The 22,195-nt window shown below is 44.3% G+C and overlaps 1 protein-coding gene across 1 annotated transcript in view; it reads right to left on the reverse strand.

Annotated features, from left to right (window-relative positions):
• The window catches only part of ddx54 (DEAD (Asp-Glu-Ala-Asp) box polypeptide 54), a 45,960-nt gene that overhangs the window by 11,936 nt on the left and 11,829 nt on the right, over positions 1–22,195 (reverse strand). Inside the window, exons 6-15 of the mRNA XM_077237494.1 lie at positions 22,065–22,106; positions 16,588–16,683; positions 12,492–12,613; positions 12,105–12,166; positions 11,360–11,491; positions 9,402–9,612; positions 8,871–9,002; positions 7,116–7,337; positions 6,381–6,454; positions 5,380–5,565 (exon numbers count right to left, since the gene is read on the reverse strand). Coding sequence (XP_077093609.1) covers positions 5,380–5,565; positions 6,381–6,454; positions 7,116–7,337; positions 8,871–9,002; positions 9,402–9,612; positions 11,360–11,491; positions 12,105–12,166; positions 12,492–12,613; positions 16,588–16,683; positions 22,065–22,106 — 1,279 coding nt within the window. The remainder of the gene's footprint in view (positions 1–5,379; positions 5,566–6,380; positions 6,455–7,115; positions 7,338–8,870; positions 9,003–9,401; positions 9,613–11,359; positions 11,492–12,104; positions 12,167–12,491; positions 12,614–16,587; positions 16,684–22,064; positions 22,107–22,195) is intronic.

The raw sequence follows: 22,195 nt of genomic DNA on the forward strand, positions 1-22,195 counted from the left end.
AGACACACAGAGATCAGACACACAGATCCCACACACACAGATCCCACACACACAGATCCCACACACACAGATCCCACACAGAGATCACACACACACACAGAGATCACACAGACAGAGATCACACACAAAGATATCACTCACACACACACACACACACACAGAGATCACAAGGACAGAGATCACACACACACAGATATAACTCACACACACACACAGAGATCACACAGACAGAGATCACACACACAGATATCACTCACACACACACACACACAGAGATCACACAGACAGAGATCACACACAGACATCACACACAGACATCACACACAGAGATCACACAAAGCGATCTCACACACACAGAGATCACACACACAGAGATCACACACACACACAGATCCCACACACAGAGATCAGACACACAGAGATCAGGCACAGAGATCCCAGGCACAGAGATCACACGCACAGAGATCAGACACACAGAGATCAGGCACACAGAGATCAGGCACACAGGGATCAGGCACACAGAGATCAGGCACACAGAGATCAGGCACACAGAGATCAGGCACACAGAGATCAGGCACAGAGATCCCACGCACAGAGATCCCAGGCACAGAGATCACACGCACAGAGATCAGACACACAGAGATCAGGCACACAGAGATCAGACACACAGAGATCCCACGCACAGAGATCAGACGCACAGAGATCCGACGCACAGAGATCCCACGCACAGAGATCCCACGCACAGAGATCCCACGCACAGAGATCCCACGCACAGAGATCCCACGCACAGAGATCAGACGCACAGAGATCACACGCACAGAGATCACACGCACAAATATCACACACACAGAGATCACACACACACAGAGATCACACACACACAGAGATCACACACACAGAGAGATCACAGGCACAGAGAGATCAGGCACAGAGATCACACGCACAGAGATCACACGCACAGAGATCACACACACAGAGATCACACACACAGAGATCAGGCACACAGAGATCACGCACACAGAGATCACACACACAGAGAGATCAGGCACATAGATCAGGCACAGAGATCAAACGCACCGAGATCACACACAGACACAGAGATCACACACACGCACAGAGATCACACACGCACAGATCACACACGCACAGAGATCACACACGCACAGAGATCACACACGCACAGAGATCACACACGCACAGAGATCACACACGCACAGAGATCACACACACAGAGATCACACACAGAGATCAGGCACAGAGATCACATACACAGAGATCACACACACAGAGATCAGACACACAGAGATCAGACACACAGAGATCAGACACACAGAGATCACGCACACAGAGATCACGCACACAGAGGTCAGACACACAGAGATCAGACACACAGATCCCACACACAGAGATCCCACACACACAGATCAGACACACAGAGATCAGACATACACAGAGATCAGACACACACAGAGATCAGACACAGATCAGACACACACAGAGATCAGACACACACACAGATATCAAACACACACAAAGAGATCACACACACACCCAGAGATCACACACACAGAGATCACTCACACACACAGAGATCACACAGAAAGAGATCACACAGACAGAGATCACACACACACAGAGATCACACACACACACAGAGATCACACAGACAGAGATCACACACAGAGATCACAAGCAGAGATCAGACGCACAGAGATCTTACACACAGAGATCAGACACAGAGATCAGGCACAGAGATCACACGCACAGAGATCACATACACAGAGATCAGGCACACAGAGATCAGACACACAGAGATCCCACACACAGAGATCCCAAACACACAGATCACACGCAGAGAAATCACACGCACAGAGATCAGACACACAGAGATCAGAGACAGAGATCACACACACACACAGAGATCACACACACACAGAGATCACACACACACACAGAGATCACACACACACAGAGATCACACACACACAGAGATCACACACACACACAGAGATCACACACACACACAGAGATCACACAGACAGAGATCACACACAGAGATCACAAGCAGAGATCAGACGCACAGAGATCTTACACACAGAGATCAGACACAGAGATCAGGCACAGAGATCACACGCACAGAGATCACACGCACAGAGATCACATACACAGAGATCAGGCACACAGAGATCAGACACACAGAGATAACAAACACAGAGATCAGAAACAGTGATCAGGCACAGAAATCACAAACACAGAGATCCCACACACACAGAGATCCCACACAACGAGATCAGACACACAAAGATCATACACAGAGATCACACACACAGAGATCACACGCACAGAGATCACACGCACAGAGATCACACACACAGAGATCAGACGCACAGAGATCAAACGCACAGAGATCACACGCACAGAGATCACACGCACAGAGATCACACGCACAGAAATCACACGCACAGAAATCACACGCACAGAGAGATCAGACACACAGAGATCACACACACAGAGATCAGAGACAGAGATCACACGCACAGAGATCACACGCACAGAGATCACACGCACAGAGAGATCACACGCACAGAGATCAGACACAGAGATCAGGCACAGAGATCACACACACAGAGATCACACACACACAGAGATCACACACACACAGAGATCACACACACAGAGAGATCAGGCACAGAGATCACACGCACAGAGATCACATACACAGAGATCAGGCACACAGAGATCACACGCACAGAGATCACACGCACAGAGATCACACGCACAGAGATCACACGCACAGAGATCACACGCACAGAAATCAGACACACAGAGATCAGACACACAGATCCCACACACACAGATCCCACACACACAGATCCCACACAGAGATCACACACACACACAGAGATCACACAGACAGAGATCACACACAAAGATATCACTCACACACACACACACACACAGAGATCACAAGGACAGAGATCACACACACACAGATATAACTCACACACACACACAGAGATCACACAGACAGAGATCACACACACAGATATCACTCACACACACACACACACAGAGATCACACAGACAGAGATCACACACAGACATCACACACAGACATCACACACAGAGATCACACACAGCGATCTCACACACACAGAGATCACACACACAGAGATCACACACACAGAGATCACACACACACACAGATCCCACACACAGAGATCAGACACACAGAGATCAGGCACAGAGATCCCACGCACAGAGATCCCAGGCACAGAGATCACACGCACAGAGATCAGACACACAGAGATCAGGCACACAGAGATCAGGCACACAGAGATCAGGCACACAGAGATCAGGCACACAGGGATCAGGCACACAGAGATCAGGCACACAGAGATCAGGCACAGAGATCCCACGCACAGAGATCCCAGGCACAGAGATCACACGCACAGAGATCAGACACACAGAGATCAGGCACACAGAGATCAGACACACAGAGATCCCACGCACAGAGATCAGACGCACAGAGATCCGACGCACAGAGATCCCACGCACAGAGATCCCACGCACAGAGATCCCACGCACAGAGATCCCACGCACAGAGATCCCACGCACAGAGATCCCACGCACAGAGATCCCACGCACAGAGATCAGACGCACAGAGATCACACGCACAGAGATCACACGCACAAATATCACACACACAGAGATCACACACACACAGAGATCACACACACACAGAGATCACACACACAGAGAGATCACAGGCACAGAGAGATCAGGCACAGAGATCACACGCACAGAGATCACACGCACAGAGATCACACACACAGAGATCACACACACAGAGATCAGGCACACAGAGATCACGCACACAGAGATCACACACAGAGAGATCAGGCACATAGATCAGGCACAGAGATCAAACGCACCGAGATCACACACAGACACAGAGATCACACACACGCACAGAGATCACACACGCACAGAGATCACACACGCACAGAGATCACACACGCACAGAGATCACACACGCACAGAGATCACACACGCACAGAGATCACACACGCACAGAGATCACACACACAGAGATCACACACACACAGAGATCACACACAGAGATCAGGCACAGAGATCACATACACAGAGATCACACACACAGAGATCACAAGCACAGAGATCAGACGCACAGAGATCAGACGCACAGAGATCACACGCACAGAGATCACACCAACAGAGATCACACCAACAGAGATCACACGCACAGAGATCACACGCACAGAGATCAGACGCACAGAGATCAGACACACAGAGATCAGACACACAGAGATCAGACACACAGATCAGACACAGAGATCAGACGCACAGAGATCAGACGCACAGAGATCAGACACACAGAGATCAGACACAGAGATCAGACGCACAGAGATCAGACGCAGAGATCAGACGCAGAGATCAGACACACAGAGATCAGACACACAGAGATCAGACACACAGAGATCAGACACAGAGATCAGACACAGAGATCAGACACAGAGATCAGACACAGAGATCAGACGCACAGAGATCAGACGCGCAGAGATCAGACACACAGAGATCAGACACAGAGATCAGACACAGAGATCAGACACACAGAGATCAGACACACAGAGATCAGACGCACAGAGATCAGACGCAGAGATCAGACACAGAGATCAGACGCACAGAGATCAGACACAAAGAGATCAGACGCAGAGATCAGACGCAGAGATCAGACGCAGAGATCAGACGCACAGAGATCAGACACACAGAGATCAGACACACAGAGATCAGACACACAGAGATCAGACACACAGAGATCAGACACACAGAGATCAGACACAGAGATCAGACGCACAGAGATCAGACGCACAGAGATCAGACACACAGAAATCAGACACAGAGATCAGACACACAGAGATCAGACGCACAGAGATCAGACGCACAGAGATCAGACGCACAGAGATCAGACGCAGAGATCAGACGCAGAGATCAGACGCACAGAGATCAGACACAAAGAGATCAGACGCACAGAGATCAGACGCAGAGATCAGACACAGAGATCAGACACAGAGATCAGACGCACAGAGATCAGACACACAGAGATCAGACACACAGAGATCAGACACAGAGATCAGACACACAGAGATCAGACACACAGAGATCACACACAGAGATCAGACACACAGAGATCAGACACACAGAGATCAGACACACAGAGATCAGACACACAGAGATCAGAGACACAGAGATCAGACACAGAGATCAGACACACAGAGATCACACACACACACACACACACACACAGATCAGCTCCTGGATTCAGTGTGTTATGCAGTGAGCGTGTTCGACGCTCACCTGAATCTCGTCTTCGTCCTCGTCAGGTCGCGGTTCTGTCCTGGTTACCACGGTGACGGCGGCCTGACCCATCAGCTCCGCTCGCGCTGTGGAGAACTTGTGGACCAGAACACTGTCCCGGGATCGCTTGGCCCGCATCACCTGGCTGGCACTGGTTTTGTTGCTGGAGTTGATTTCAAAAATAGTCTGAGGAAACAAGAACGTGCAGCTCGAACAATAAACATCTGAATTGATGGTCAGAACCAGAAATATATACAAAGTCTTTTGAAGTCAAACACTATGTAGGGAATGGATCTTCGCGGAGGATCTCAATCTGAACTTGTGCTGCAAAAACTCTTGTTCTCTTGACTAATCGAGACGGTAAGTTATGAAGCAGGTTACACTTTATTTTAAGGTCTCACTGTTACAGTGCAATTATACATTAAAGGACTGCGGAATATTAAATAACATGTTTTTAGGTTTGGGTTAGTTGCATGTAATTATGCATAATTTACTGTTATTACTACAGTAAGTACATGTAACGTGTAACAAAGACTTAACCGAAATAACAAGCAGAAATAGGGTTGGGAATCGAAAATACTTGGTCAGAAAATGGATAATTGTTACAAAATTTAAATTTCGATTCCTCTTATCAATTCCTTTGTGAGCATTTCAATATGACTTTAAACTGTTTTTATGCTACACACTCCTCCAACACGTGCACACAGAGAATGTGGTTTTAATGTGACAGCCATTCAAGCGGTGTTCTCTGCGCTGCAGGAGTGTGTAACAGGATATCGGATCCGTGCAGCTCGTTAAAAGTCAATCAATACACAACCTTCTCCTCTGTCCGTCTCAAATCTCATTTGTTTTTAGGGTTATCAGCCAATAATTGCTTAAACTGCATCAGAAGATGAAAGAAAGTAATGTTGATTTTGAACAACACAAGCCAAGTACATAATGACAGAAAGTTCATTACGGAGCCTTCAGAGAGACGATACTAAATACAGGAATAGACCTACAGATTTAGCCTTGTAGCCCTTGATGCAGTCGACCATCAGCAGCCGGTCCAGTTCCACCCGCTCCAGTCCAGAACCTGAGACACACACACACACACACACACACACACACACACACACACACACACACACACACACACACAGAAGAGTTCAGCAGGAGTTTCTCACACTCACCCAGCAGCGGGTGGACGGCCATCTTGGACAGGTCTGCGCTCTTGACGCGCTTGACAGACTCAGGTGACGGGCTCTCACACGCGCACACACACACACACACACACACGCACGCACGCACACGCACCCAGCAGTGGGTGGACGGCCATCTTGGACAAGTCAGCGCTCTTGATGCGCTTGACAGACTCGGGTGACGGGCTCTCACACGCGCACACACACACACTCACCCAGCAGTGGGTGGACGGCCATCTTGGACAAGTCAGCGCTCTTGATGCGCTTGACAGACTCGGGTGACGGGCTCTCACACGCACACACACACACACTCACCCAGCAGCGGGTGGACGGCCATCTTGGACAGGTCTGCACTCTTGACGCGCTTGACAGACTCAGGTGACGGGCTCTCACACGCACACACACACACACACACACACACACGCACGCACACGCACCCAGCAGTGGGTGGACGGCCATCTTGGACAAGTCAGCGCTCTTGACGCGCTTGACAGACTCGGGTGACGGGCCCTCACACACACACACACACACGCAAACACACACACACACACTCACCCAGCAGCGGGTGGACGGCCATCTTGGACAGGTCTGCACTCTTGACGCGCTTGACGGACTCGGGCGACGGGCTGGGTCGGGACTTCAGGTACTGCTTGTATGCGTTCTCAGAGACGCGGCGTAGAGTCTGCAGATCCAGGGAGTTCTCGTGAGCCGTCTGAAGCTGAGACTCCTCATCGTCCAGAACACTCTGAGGAACCCGACCGAACACACCGTCCGCATCTGACGACCGGCACAGAGTTATATACACCGTACACACACACACACACACACACACACTTCATGTGCTCGTCCTTCGGACAAGTAAATCTGTCATTTACGTCAGAGTAAAAAAGTTGCTTATCCAGAAAGACAGAAAAATGTTGTGTTGTAAATATAATCTATTCTGAAGCAATATTTACAACATTTGAAGTGGATCAAGAAAGTTAATAAAAGTTGTCCTAAAACAAGAACGGGTATTGTTCAAAATTCTTGTGTAACTTTGATGAAAGGTTTTGATCCTCTTCAAATGTTGACTAGTGTTTTTAAATCTGCCGATTGTCATATCTGCACCTTTAAACACCATTTTCCTCCCTAATCGTATTAAATACATGCTTCATCTTTCATTTTAAATCCCTAAATTTGATCAATAAATTAAATTAGATTAATAAGACACAATAGGGCTGTTTACTGGGTAGGGCTGATCAAATTAAATCATTTACACTGAAAAATTACAACTGCACTAAATAGTGTTATGAGATTGTTTTCAATATACAAATAAGAAATGTTGGAATGAATGATACTTTTAAACATGAAACTGAACCGCCAGTAGGGGGCGGCAGCGACAGTCTTAACGAGCGAGTCATTGAGTCATTCATTCAAACGATTCGTTCAAACGACTGATTCATTCAGGAATGAGGCAGATGTTTATAAATGGATCATTGAATCTGATCAATCAGTAATGTTGCTGTGAGCTGCCGTGATCTTTGTTTGGAACTATTTTCACTGCTGAAACGGAACAAAAACAGTCAATATTGCGTCAAAAATGTAAGTGACTTAATTTGAACTGTTTATTGAACTGTTGTATGAAATTTGTGTGTCACATTTTCAATCATGATGGTATTTAGGAAAACCGCACTCATCGTGTGATGTTGCTTAACTAAAATATGTTAGAAATATAAAAATTCACATTTTTAATTTTTTTTAGTCAGGATGTTGTTAACGGAGTTTGTTTGTGTGCGCTGCGCTCATTTGGTTCATTTCTCCTCGAGAGGCTCAACAGCGCAGCCTTGTTACTGTCAGTAATACATTTATCATCCACTATCCATCGCAACTTACAATAATTAAGCACATTGCTAACATTCTTCCTTCAAAATAACTCACAATTTCATGCATAACCCTTTTAATTCAGCTCTAAATATCTTGCATTAGGTGTCTCTGCCAACCTCTTGTGGAAAAAAATAATATTTGATATTTCCTGACTCTAGATGTGCTTATATCTCTATATGGAGCAAATGAGCTGTTCCGCTGGGTCCTAAAGTCAGTTTACTTCAGTGTGCATTCAGATACACATGTACACATTATATATGTATAATATATGTATAATGTCTATAAAATACTTTTTTTTGTAAAGTTTTAACATTTTTAGTTTGAATTTTGAGCATTTTCTATGTGTACTGAAGCATTCCTCACATTTCATTCATTCCTAAGAGGGTGAAATTGACCAAAAGTCCTGGAGTCTTGGACTCCTCTGATGAAATATAAAAAAGTGTTTACCTGGTGTGTGTTCGGGGACGGCGAGCTGTACGGGTCGACCCAAGAACAGATGCAGATCGTAGAGGAACGGCACTTCATCAGAACACACCAGACTGAGCGCTGTCCCGCCTCTGCCGGCGCGAGCCACGCGACCTGCAACACAGAGGTCAGGGGTCAAAGGTCGAGGTCCGGGGTTTAAGTTCAAGGTCAGGATTTAGAGGTCAAGGTCAGGGGTTAAAGGACATGGGTTAGAGGTATGGGGTTAAAGGTCGAGGTCAGGGGTTAAAGGACATGGGTAAGAGGTATGGGGTTAAAGGTCGAGGTCAGGGGTTAAAGGACATGGGTTAGAGGTATGGGGTTAAAGGTCAAGGTCAGGGGTTAAAGGACATGGGTTAGAGGTATGGGGTTAAAGGTCGAGGTCAGAGGTTAAAGGACATAGGTTAGAGGTCCGGGTTTTAAGTTCAAGGTCAGGGTTTAGAGGTCAAGGTTAACTGTCAGGGATTAGAGGTCAATCTCAGGGGTCAGAGGTCAAGCGTCTGCTCCGTCACACACCGACTCTGTGCAGGAAGAGCTTGGGCTTGGAGGGGAAGTTGAAGTTGATGACGTTGTCGAGGAGTGGGATGTCGATGCCGCGGGCCGCCACATCCGTGACCAGCAGAACCATGGCCTTCCGGTGGACGAAGCGCCCGATGTTGATCTTACGGGCCGTCTGGTCCAGAGCGCTGTAGATGTAGGCGACCTCCACGCCCTGCTCCATCAGGACCTGCAACACACACACACACACACACACACACACACACACACACACATCAGAACCAAGAGAACAGAATCAGCACTTCCTGGTGCAAAATAAGAGTAATAAAACTTTAAGTTTCTGCATTATGAACATTACCAAAATGATTCCAGTTTGCATGGATACACGGAAACAACTAAAAATTCTCCGATTCTGCCAGACAAGTAATTTGTTGAGGTCAATTTGTAGAGAAAGACACACGCCTGCGCACATATATATTCAAACGCGCACACACAGACCGAGCACGTAATACGCATGAGCACGCCGTCAGCGTTTTCACAGATTCACGTTTTTGATGTTTACACGGAGATGATAAAGTTTTTCAAAACTTGTACCTTGGAACCCGTTTCACAGTTTTCGTTCTCGAGCTCAAACACTGTTGTGTGTGAATGAACGTCCAGAACGCATTCAGAGTTTCTGTTTTCTGTTAGAGCGGTGTGTGTTAGCGGCCGCTAAGCTAATAACTAATGATCTTTGCAACGGAAGTGAATCAATCAAAACTAAATTTATCTGGACAATAACTTTATTCTAGATCTGCTGTAAAGCCTAAACAATCTCTGTTACTGTAATCTCCTATTATCACTGTAAAGCTGCTGTGAAACGATCAGTATTGTTAAAGCGCTGTATAAATGGAGACTTGAGTTGTTATCGGCTGTTTCTCCCTCCATCATAAACGAGTGTGTCGAGCGTCAGACGAAACAGTAAACGCTGTCGTGTTCTCTTGCGTTCGGATGCTGGTGTTCGGGAACACACTCGTGTGTGTGTGTGTGAGAGACGCTTCTGGAGGAATTAAACACAATCATTCTGATCACACACTTCCACTCCGGCGTTTCAGAAACACCAAACCAGCATTACAGACGCTGCGACGCCATTGGCCCGCTGGCTACTCCAGTTATCCAATCACAGTTTCTTCAGTAAACACGGTTTGTACAGATTCTGTCAAATGAAAATCCAAGACTTTAAAGGACTTTTCAAGAACTACAATCAGAGATCTCACTTAAAAAAACAATATCTATTATATTTTAAATTCTAAAAATGGTCAAATAAAAAAACATACTAATAAAACAAAATGGTACAAATAAAGTGCAGCACATGCACAGTATGCGATGACTGGTAACTTTAACCAATGAAAGGATACTATGACAAAGATATCGCTTAATCAATGCTTGATTGAATAATGATTTTTTTTCCTATGAATATATGATTGACCTGAAGAATGAAAGCTGTATCATATACTTGGATATTTATATGTGCAACATCACATTCATAGTCATGCAAAATGTCTTTATCAGACAGGCTGCAACATTAACTTTGCATGAAAATATTGTTTCATCGCAAAAATTAAACACTACTTTCATATTTATTGTCTTTCAATAATTGAAGCACTTTTCAAGTACCTCTTCATAAATCATTTCTAGAACTTAAATTTCAGAAAGTCAAATTAAAGTACTTTACGAACCCTGTGTAAATGTGTTTCCATCGTAGTTTCTTATCCGCCTCAATTGAGCGCGTATTTTAATGCATATTTTTAGAAGTTTCCGTTCAGAGTTTTTTTTATGCAGTTTACCAAAATTTGCATAAAAATAGGTGGATGTAAACACAGCTGATGTGGACAGCCTCAGAAGTGTTGCAGTGAACATTCAAATAACAGGTTTTATTTCTGTTTTTGATGGAAACAGAACGTGAATAAAGCACAACAGATTTCTGTTTCCCGCACCTCTTTCAGAAACTCCACGTGATGTTTGGTGGCGACGAACACCACCGTCTGCTCCTGCGGCTTCACCACGTTCCTCAGCAGATGCAGAAGAAGAGCCTGTTTATCGTCCATGCGCACGTGGAAGAACGAGAGCTGGACACGCAACAAGGACAAGTCTCAGGAATGCTATTAAAATTACTTAATATAAATGAACACTTTTACTCAGCAAGGACGTTCAATTCAGTTAAATTGGCAGTAAAGACATTTATAATGTTACAAAAATATTCTATTCCAAATAAACTTTCCATTCATCAGAATCCTGAAAAATATATATTTTTCTACAAAAATCTGAGCTGTTTTCACACTGATAATAATAATAAATGTTTCTTAAACATTAAATCATCAATATAGACTGATTTCTGAAGGATCATGTGACACTGAAGACTGGAGTAATGATGCTGAAATCACAGGAATAAATTATACTTTACTATATATTCACATAGAAAACAGCTGATTTACACTGGAATAATATTTCACTGTTTTTACGATCAAATAAATGCAGCTCTGATGAGCAGAAGACACTGTTTTACTCATTTAACACGTTAATGGTCTTATAGTGTAGGATTCAGTGCATGTTTGCATAAACGTTCACCAAAGAACTTTCCTGTCCCTCTGATGTCATCAAACCCACGAATAAAATCAAGCCCATATTTGACATTAGAGAGGAGAGATTGAACGCGGACTTGAACAGAAAGTGTGTGTTCACCTTCAGCTGGTCACTGAGTTTAGTGTCCACATCCAGACGAATGAGGACCGGCTCTGTGAGGCCTGTGCGGGAAACAGATCAGCCAATCAGAAGAGCTCAACTATAACACACGCGTGTCACGATACTGATCTCACCTTACTCTGAACAAAGCCAAACGTTTTAAACATTGTATTAAATATCTAATAATGATTTTTTTTTCAATGTATTAATTAATAAACATGGAAGCTCAAATGTCTGAGCCTCTGTCTAGACTTCTACATGATGCATTGTGTCACATTTTTGTATTGTGATATATCGTGACACAATGTAGTGTGGAGGCCCTGATTATATAATGTATAAGGTCATTATGTGATGTATGTGTGCAGATGTGAGTGAGAGACTGATCACCGGCTCTGGCAAACTCCACGATCAGTTTGGGAAGCGTGGCGGAGAACAGCAGTGTCTGGCGAGCGTCTGGGAGGCGTCTGATGATCTCCTGAAGCTGCTCTGCAAAACCCATCTCGAACAGCCTGGAAGCAGAAACATCTCGTTAGAGTAACGAGGGAAGATCCAGCAGGACACTAGTGCTCCACTCATATGAGGACGTGTTTTAATCAACAGCACCCGACGTTTTTCTGTTTGGCTGAAGTGTGGGACTTTTATTTTGACTCATGACTTAAGGATTAGATGTGAACGCCGATATAGTTATTGTTCTCGGTGTGAACGCCGATATAGTTATTGTTCTCGGTGTGAACGCCGATATAGTTATTGTTCTCGGTGTGAACGCCGATATAGTTATTGTTCTCGGTGTGAACGCCGATATAGTTATTGTTTTCGCGTGAACGCCGATATAGTTATTGTTTTCGTGTGAACGCCGATATAGTTATTGTTTTCGCGTGAACGCCGATATAGTTATTGTTCTCGGTGTGAACGCCGATATAGTTATTGTTCTCGGTGTGAACGCCGATGTAGTTATTGTTCTCGGTGTGAACGCCGATGTAGTTATTGTTTTCGTGTGAACGCCGATATAGTTATTGTTTTCGTGTGAACGCCGATATAGTTATTGTTTTCGCGTGAACGCCGATATAGTTATTGTTCTCGGTGTGAACGCCGATGTAGTTATTGTTCTCGGTGTGAACGCCGATGTAGTTATTGTTTTCGCGTGAACGCCGATATAGTTATTGTTTTCGTGTGAACGCCGATATAGTTATTGTTTTCGCGTGAACGCCGATATAGTTATTGTTCTCGGTGTGAACGCCGATATAGTTATTGTTCTCGGTGTGAACGCCGATGTAGTTATTGTTCTCGGTGTGAACGCCGATGTAGTTATTGTTCTCGGTGTGAACGCCGATATAGTTATTGCTCTCGGTGTGAACGCCGATATAGTTATTGTTCTCGGTGTGAACGCCGATATAGTTATTGTTTTCGCGTGAACGCCGATATAGTTATTGTTTTCGTGTGAACGCCGATATAGTTATTGTTTTCGCGTGAACGCCGATGTAGTTATTGCTCTCGGTGTGAACGCCGATGTAGTTATTGCTCTCGGTGTGAACGCCGATGTAGTTATTGTTCTCGGTGTGAACGCCGATATAGTTATTGTTCTCGGTGTGAACGCCGATATAGTTATTGTTCTCGGTGTGAACGCCGATATAGTTATTGTTCTCGGTGTGAACGCCGATATAGTTATTGTTCTCGGTGTGAACGCCGATATAGTTATTGTTCTCGGTGTGAACGCCGATATAGTTATTGTTCTCGGTGTGAACGCCGATATAGTTATTGTTCTCGGTGTGAACGCCGATATAGTTATTGTTTTCGTGTGATCGCCGATAGAGTTATTGTTCTCGGTGTGAACGCCGATATAGTTATTGTTTTCGCGTGAACGCCGATGTAGTTATTGCTCTCGGTGTGAACGCCGATGTAGTTATTGTTCTCGGTGTGAACGCCGATGTAGTTATTGTTCTCGGTGTGAACGCCGATATAGTTATTGTTTTCGTGTGAACGCCGATATAGTTATTGTTCTCGGTGTGAACGCCGATATAGTTATTGTTCTCGGTGTGAACGCCGATATAGTTATTGTTTTCGTGTGAACGCCGATATAGTTATTGTTTTCGTGTGAACGCCGATATAGTTATTGTTTTCGCGTGAACGCCGATGTAGTTATTGTTCTCGGTGTGAACGCCGATATAGTTATTGTTCTCGGTGTGAACGCCGATATAGTTATTGTTCTCGGTGTGAACGCCGATATAGTTATTGTTCTCGGTGTGAACGCCGATATAGTTATTGTTCTCGGTGTGAACGCCGATATAGTTATTGTTCTCGGTGTGAACGCCGATATAGTTATTGTTCTCGGTGTGAACGCCGATATAGTTATTGTTCTCGGTGTGAACGCCGATATAGTTATTGTTTTCGTGTGAACGCCGATATAGTTATTGTTCTCGGTGTGAACGCCGATATCGTTATTGTTCTCGGTGTGAACGCCGATATAGTTATTGTTCTCGGTGTGAACGCCGATAGAGTTATTGTTCTCGGTGTGAACGCCGATATCGTTATTGTTCTCGGTGTGAACGCCGATATAGTTATTGTTTTCGTGTGAACGCCGATATAGTTATTGTTCTCGGTGTGAACGCCGATATAGTTATTGTTCTCGGTGTGAACGCCGATATAGTTATTGTTCTCGGTGTGAACGCCGATAGAGTTATTGTTCTCGTTGTGAACGCCGATATAGTTATTGTTCTCGGTGTGAACGCCGATATAGTTATTGTTCTCGGTGTGAACGCCGATAGAGTTATTGTTCTCGTTGTGAACGCCGATATAGTTATTGTTCTCGGTGTGAACGCCGATATAGTTATTGTTCTCGGTGTGAACGCCGATAGAGTTATTGTTCTCGTTGTGAACGCCGATATAGTTATTGTTCTCGGTGTGAACGCCGATATAGTTATTGTTCTCGGTGTGAACGCCGATATCGTTATTGTTCTCGGTGTGAACGCCGATATAGTTATTGTTTTCGTGTGAACGCCGATATAGTTATTGTTCTCGGTGTGAACGCCGATATAGTTATTGCTCTCGGTGTGAACGTCGATATAGTTATTGTTCTCGGTGTGAACGCCGATATAGTTATTGTTCTCGGTGTGAACGCCGATATAGTTATTGTTCTCGTTGTGAACGACGATATAGTTATTGTTCTCGGTGTGAACGCCGATATAGTTATTGTTCTCGGTGTGAACGCCGATATAGTTATTGCTCTCGGTGTGAACGTCGATATAGTTATTGTTCTCGGTGTGAACGCCGATATAGTTATTGCTCTCGGTGTGAACGTCGATATAGTTATTGTTCTCGTTGTGAACGCCGATATAGTTATTGTTCTCGGTGTGAACGCCGATATAGTTATTGTTCTCGGTGTGAACGCCGATAGAGTTATTGTTCTCGTTGTGAACGCCGATATAGTTATTGTTCTCGGTGTGAACGCCGATATAGTTATTGTTCTCGGTGTGAACGCCGATATCGTTATTGTTCTCGGTGTGAACGCCGATATAGTTATTGTTTTCGTGTGAACGCCGATATAGTTATTGTTCTCGGTGTGAACGCCGATATAGTTATTGCTCTCGGTGTGAACGTCGATATAGTTATTGTTCTCGGTGTGAACGCCGATATAGTTATTGTTCTCGGTGTGAACGCCGATATAGTTATTGTTCTCGGTGTGAACGCCGATATAGTTATTGTTCTCGGTGTGAACGCCGATAGAATTATTGTTCTCGGTGTGAACGCCGATAAGAGTTATTGTTCTCGGTGTGAACGCCGATAGAATTATTGTTCTCGGTGTGAACGTCGATATAGTTATTGTTCTCGGTGTGAACGCCGATATAGTTATTGTTCTCGGTGTGAACGCCGATAGAATTATTGTTCTCGGTGTGAACGCCGATAGAGTTATTGTTCTCGGTGTGAACGCCGATAAAGATATTGTTTTCGTGTGAACGCCGATATAGTTATTGTTCTCGGTGTGAATGCCGATAGAGTTATTGTTCTCGGTGTGAACGCCTATATAGTTATTGTTCTCGTTGTGAACGTCGATAGAGTTATTGTTCTCGGTGTGAACGCCGATAGAGTTATTGTTCTCGGTGTGAACATCGATAGAGTTATTGTTCTCGTTGTGAACGTCGATAGAGTTATTGTTCTCGGTGTGAATGCCGATATAGTTATTGTTCTCGGTGTGAACGTCGATAGAGTTATTGTTCTCGGTGTGAACGTCGATATAGTTATTGTTCTCGGTGTGAACGTCGATAGAGTTATTGTTCTCGGTGTGAACGTCGATAGAGTCATTGTTCTCGGTGTGAACGCCGATAGAGTTATTGTTCTCTGTGTTCTCGGTGTGAACGCCGATAGAGTTATTGTTCTCGGTGTTCTCGTTGTGAACGTCGATAGACTTATGGTTCTCGGTGTGAACGTCGATAGACTTATTGTTCTCGGCGTGAACGAGCCTTTACTCTGGTAAGGAGACGTCTCTCACCTGTCGGCTTCATCAAACACCACATACTCCACACCCTGGAGCTTCAGGTTCATCTCCTGGATCACGTGCATCAGACGCCCGGGAGTCCCAATGATGCTGCAGAACATCAGAAGAACATGAGGAGAATAAAAGGAGAACATGAGGAGAACAACAGGAGAACATGAGAACAACAGGCGAACAACAGGAGAATAACAGGAGAACAACAGCAGAACAACAGGAGAACAACAGGAGAACAACAGGAGAACATGAGGAGAACAACAACAGGAAAACATGAATACAACAACAGAAGAAAAACAGGAGAACCTCAGGAAAACATGAGGAGAACAACAACAGGAGAACAACAGCAGGAGAACATGAGGAGAACAACAACAGGAGAACAACAGCAGGAGAACAACAGCTGGAGAACATCAGAAGAACATGAGGAGAATAACAACAGGAGAACAACAGCAGGAGAACATCAGAAGAACATGAGGAGAATAAAAGGAGAACATGAGGAGAACAACAGGAGAACAACAGGAGAACAACAGAAGAAAAACAGGAGAACCTCAGGAAAACATGAGGAGAACAACAACAGGAGAACAACAACTGGAGAACATGAGGAGAACAACAACAGGAGAATATGAGGAGAACATGAGGAGAACAACAACAGGAGAACATGAGCAGAACCACAACAGGAGAACATGAGGAGAACATAAGGAGAACAACAACAGAAGAACATGAGGAGAACATGAGAAAAACATGAGAACAACAACAGGAGAACATGAGGAAAACACGAGGAGAACATGAGAAGAATAAAAGGAAAACAACAAGAGATCATGAGGAGAACAACAGGAGAATAACAGGAGAACAAGAGGAGAACAACAACAGGAGAACATGCGGAGAACAACAACAGGAGAACATGAGGAAAACATGAGGAGAACAACAACAGGAGAACATGAGGAGAACATGAGGAGAACACGAGGAGAACATGAGGAGAATAAAAGGAGAACAACAAGAGATCATGAGGAGAACAACAGGAGAACGAGAGGAGAACAGCAAGAGGAGAACAACAGGAGAAAAGGCGGAGAACAACAACAGGAGAATATGACGAAAACATGAGGAGAACAACAACAGGAGAACATGAGGAGAACATAAGGAGAACAACAACAGGAGAACATGAGGAGAACAACAACAGGAGAACAACAACAGGAGAATAACAGGAGAATAACAGGAGAACAACAGCAGAACAACAGGAGAACATGAGGAGAACAACATGAGGAGAACAACAACAGGAAAACGAATACAACGACAGAAGAAAAACAGGAGAACCTCAGGAAAACATGAGGAGAACAACAACAGGAGAACAACAGCAGGAGAACATGAGGAGAACAACAAAGGGAGAACAACAACTGGAGAACATGAGGAGAACATGAGGAGAACAACAACAGGAGAACATGAGCAGAACAACAACAGGAGAACATGAGGAGAACATAAGGATAACAACAACAGGAGAATATGAGGAGAACATGAGGAGAACAACAACAGGAGAACATGAGCAGAACAACAACAGGAGAACATGAGTAGAACATAAGGAGAACAACAACAGAAGAACATGAGGAGAACATGAGAAAAACATGAGAACAACAACAGGAGAACATGAGGAGAACACGAGGAGAACATGAGGAGAATAAAAGGAGAACAACAAGAGATCATGAGGAGAACAACAGGAGAACATGCGGAGAACAACAACTGGAGAACATGAGGAAAACATGAGGAGAACAACAACAGGAGAACATGAGGAGAACACAAGGAGAACATGAGGAGAATAAAAGGAGAACAACAAGAGATCATGAGGAGAAAAACAGGAGAATAACAGGAGAACGAGAGGAGAACAACAGGAGAACATGCGGAGAACAACAACAGGAGAATATGAGTAAAACATGAGGAGAACAACAACAGGAGAACATGAGGAGAACAACAACAGGAGAACATGAGGAGAACAATAACAGGAGAACATGAGGAGAACAACAACAGGAGAACATGAGGAGAACAACAACAGGAGAACATGAGGAGAACAACAACAGGAGAACATGAGGAGAACAACAACAGGAGAATAACAGGAGAACAACAGCAGAACAACAGGAGAACAACAGGAAAACATGAGGAGAACAACATGAGGAGAACAACAACAGGAAAACATGTATACAACAACAGAAGAAAAACAGGAGAACCTCAGGAAAACATGAGGAGAACAACAACAGGAGAACATGAGGAGAACAACAACAGGAGAACATGAGGAGAACAACAACAGGAGAACATGAGGAGAACAACAACAGGAGAATAACAGGAGAACAACAGCAGAACAACAGGAGAACAACAGGAAAACATGAGGAGAACAACATGAGGAGAACAACAACAGGAAAACATGAATACAACAACAGAAGAAAAACAGGAGAACCTCAGGAAAACATGAGGAGAACAACAACAGGAAAACATGAATACAACAACAGAAGAAAAACAGGAGAACCTCAGGAAAACATGAGGAGAACAACAACAGGAGAACATGAGGAGAACATAAGGAGAACAACAACTGGAGAACAACAGCAGGAGAACATGAGGAGAACATGAGGAGAACAACAACAGGACAACATGAGCAGAACAACAACAGGAGAACATGAGCAGAACAACAACAGGAGAACATAAGGAGAACAACAACAGAAGAACATGAGGAGAACATGAGAAAAACATGAGAACAACAACAGGAGAACATGAGGAGAACACGAGGAGAACATGAGGAGAATAAAAGGAGAACAACAAGAGATCATGAGGAGAACAACAGGAGAATAACAGGAGAACAAGAGGAGAACAACAGGAGAACAACAACAGGAGAACAACAACAGGAGAACATGAGGAAAACATGAGGAGAACAACAACAACAGGAGAACATGAGGAGAACACGAGGAGAACATGAGGAGAATAAAAGGAGAACAACAAGAGATCATGAGGAGAACAACAGGAGAATAACAGGAGAACAAGAGGAGAACAGCAGGAGAACATGCGGAGAACAACAACAGGAGAATATGAGGAAAACATGAGGAGAACAACAACAGGAGAACATGAGGAGAACATAAGGAGAACAACAACAGGAGAACATGAGGAGAACAACAGGAGAACATGAGGAAAACATCAGGAGAACAACAACAGGAGAACATGAGGAGAAAAACAACAGGAGAACAACAGGAGAACATGAGGAAAACATGAGGAAAACAATAACAGGAGAACACGTGGAGAACATGAGGAGAACAACAACAGGAGAAAAACAGGAGAAGAACAACAGGAGAACATGAGGAGAAAAACAACAGGAGAACATGAGGAGAAAAACAACAGGAGAACATGAGGAGAACAACAACAGGAGAACATGAGGAGAAAAACAACAGGAGAACAACAGGAGAACATGAGGAGGAGAACAACAGGAGAACATGAGGAGAACAACAACAGGAGAACATGAGGAGAACAACAACAGGAGAACATGAGGAGAACAACAACAACAGGAGAACAACAACAGGAGAACATGAGGAGAAAAACAACAGGAGAACAACAGGAGAACAACAACAGGAGAACATGGGGAGAAAAACAACAGGAGAACAACAGGAGAACAACAACAGGAGAACATGGGGAGAAAAACAACAGGAGAACATGAGGAGAACAACAACAGGAGAACAACAGGAGAACAGTAGGAGAACAACAACAGGAGAACATGAGGAGAACAACAACAGGAGAACATGAGGAGAAAAACAACAGGAGAACAACAGGAGAACATGAGGAAAACATGAGGAGCACAACAACAGGAGAACATGCGGAGAACAACAGGAGAACATGAGGAGAACAACAGGAGAACAACAGGAGAAAATAACAGGAGAACATGAGGAGACCAACAACAGGAGAACATGAGGAGAACAACAACAGGAGAACATGAGAACATGAGGAGAACAACAGGAGAACATGAGGAGAACATGAGGAGAACAACAAGAGAACATGAGGAGAACAACAGGAGAATAACAGGACAACAACAGGAGAACATGAGGAGAACAACAACAGGAGAACATGAGGAGAACAACAACAGGAGAACATGAGGAAAACATGAGGAGAACAACAACAGGAGAACATGAGGAGAACAACAACAGGAGAACATGGGGAGAACAACAACAGGAGAACATGAGGAGAACAACAGGAGAACATGAGGAGAACAACAACAGGAGAACATGAGGAGAACAACAACAGGAGAACATAGGGAGAACAACAACAGGAGAACATAGGGAGAACAACAACAGGAGAACATGAGGAGAACAACAACAACAGGAGAACAACAACAACAGGAGAACATGAGGAGAACAACAACAACAGGAGAACATGAGGAGAACAACAACAGGAGAACATGAAGAGAACAACAACAGGAGAACATGAGGAGAACAACAACAGGAGAACATGAGGAGAACATCAACAGGAGAACATGAGGAGAACAAGAGGAGAACAACAAGAGAACAACAGGAGAATAACAGGAGTACAAGAGGAGAACAACAGGAGAACAACAACAAGAGAACAACAGGAGAACAACAACAGGAGAACAACAGGAGAACATGAGGAAAACATGAGGAGAACAACAACAGGAGAACATGAGGAGAACAACAACAGGAGAACATGAGAAGAACAACAACAGGAGAACATGAGGAGAACAACAACAGGAGAACATTAGGAAAACATGAGGAGAACAACAACAGGAGAACATGAGGAGAACAACAACAGGAGAACATGAGGAAAACATGAGAACAACAACAGGAGAACATGAGGAGAACAACCGGAGAAAAACAGGAGAATAACAGGAGAATAACAGGAGAATAACCGGAGAACATGAGGAGAATAACCAGAGAACATGAGGAGAATAACCGGAGAACATGAGGAGAATAACCAGAGAACATGAGGAGAATAACCGGAGAATAACCGGAGAACATGAGGAGAATAACCGGAGAACAACAGGAGAATAACCAGAGAACATGAGGAGAATAACCGGAGAACAACAGGAGAATAACCGGAGAACAACAGGAGAATAACTGGAGAACAACAGGAGAATAACGGGAGAACATGAGGAGAACACGAGAACAACAGGAGAACACGAGGAGAACATGGAGAACAACAGAAGAACATGAGGAGAATAACTGGAGAATAACAGGAGAATAACCGGAGAACACGAGGAGAACACGAGAACAACAGAGGGACATAAGGAGAACGTGAGGAAAATAACCGGAGAACAACAGGAGAATAACAGGAGAACATGAGGAGAATAACAGGAGAAGATGAGGAGAATAACTGAAGAACAACAGGAGAATAACCGGAGAACATCAGGAGAATAACAGGAGAACATCAGGAGAATGACAGGAGAACATCGCGTTCACATCACAATCATTACACACACATTCTCTAACACACTTGCATGAACTTACATGTCAGGATTCTCATGAAGAGCAGCAAACTGGTCGTCCATCCTGATAAACAGAAAGAAAACACACAGAAAGTCACGACTGATGATGAAACACAAGACTGAAGTTCATCCGAGACACACACACTCCCTCAC

This window comes from Siphateles boraxobius, unplaced genomic scaffold, assembly GCF_051911475.1.
Source record: "Siphateles boraxobius isolate OS27281-9 unplaced genomic scaffold, OSU_SipBor_1 202, whole genome shotgun sequence".
NCBI classification, from domain to species: Eukaryota; Metazoa; Chordata; class Actinopteri; order Cypriniformes; family Leuciscidae; genus Siphateles; species Siphateles boraxobius.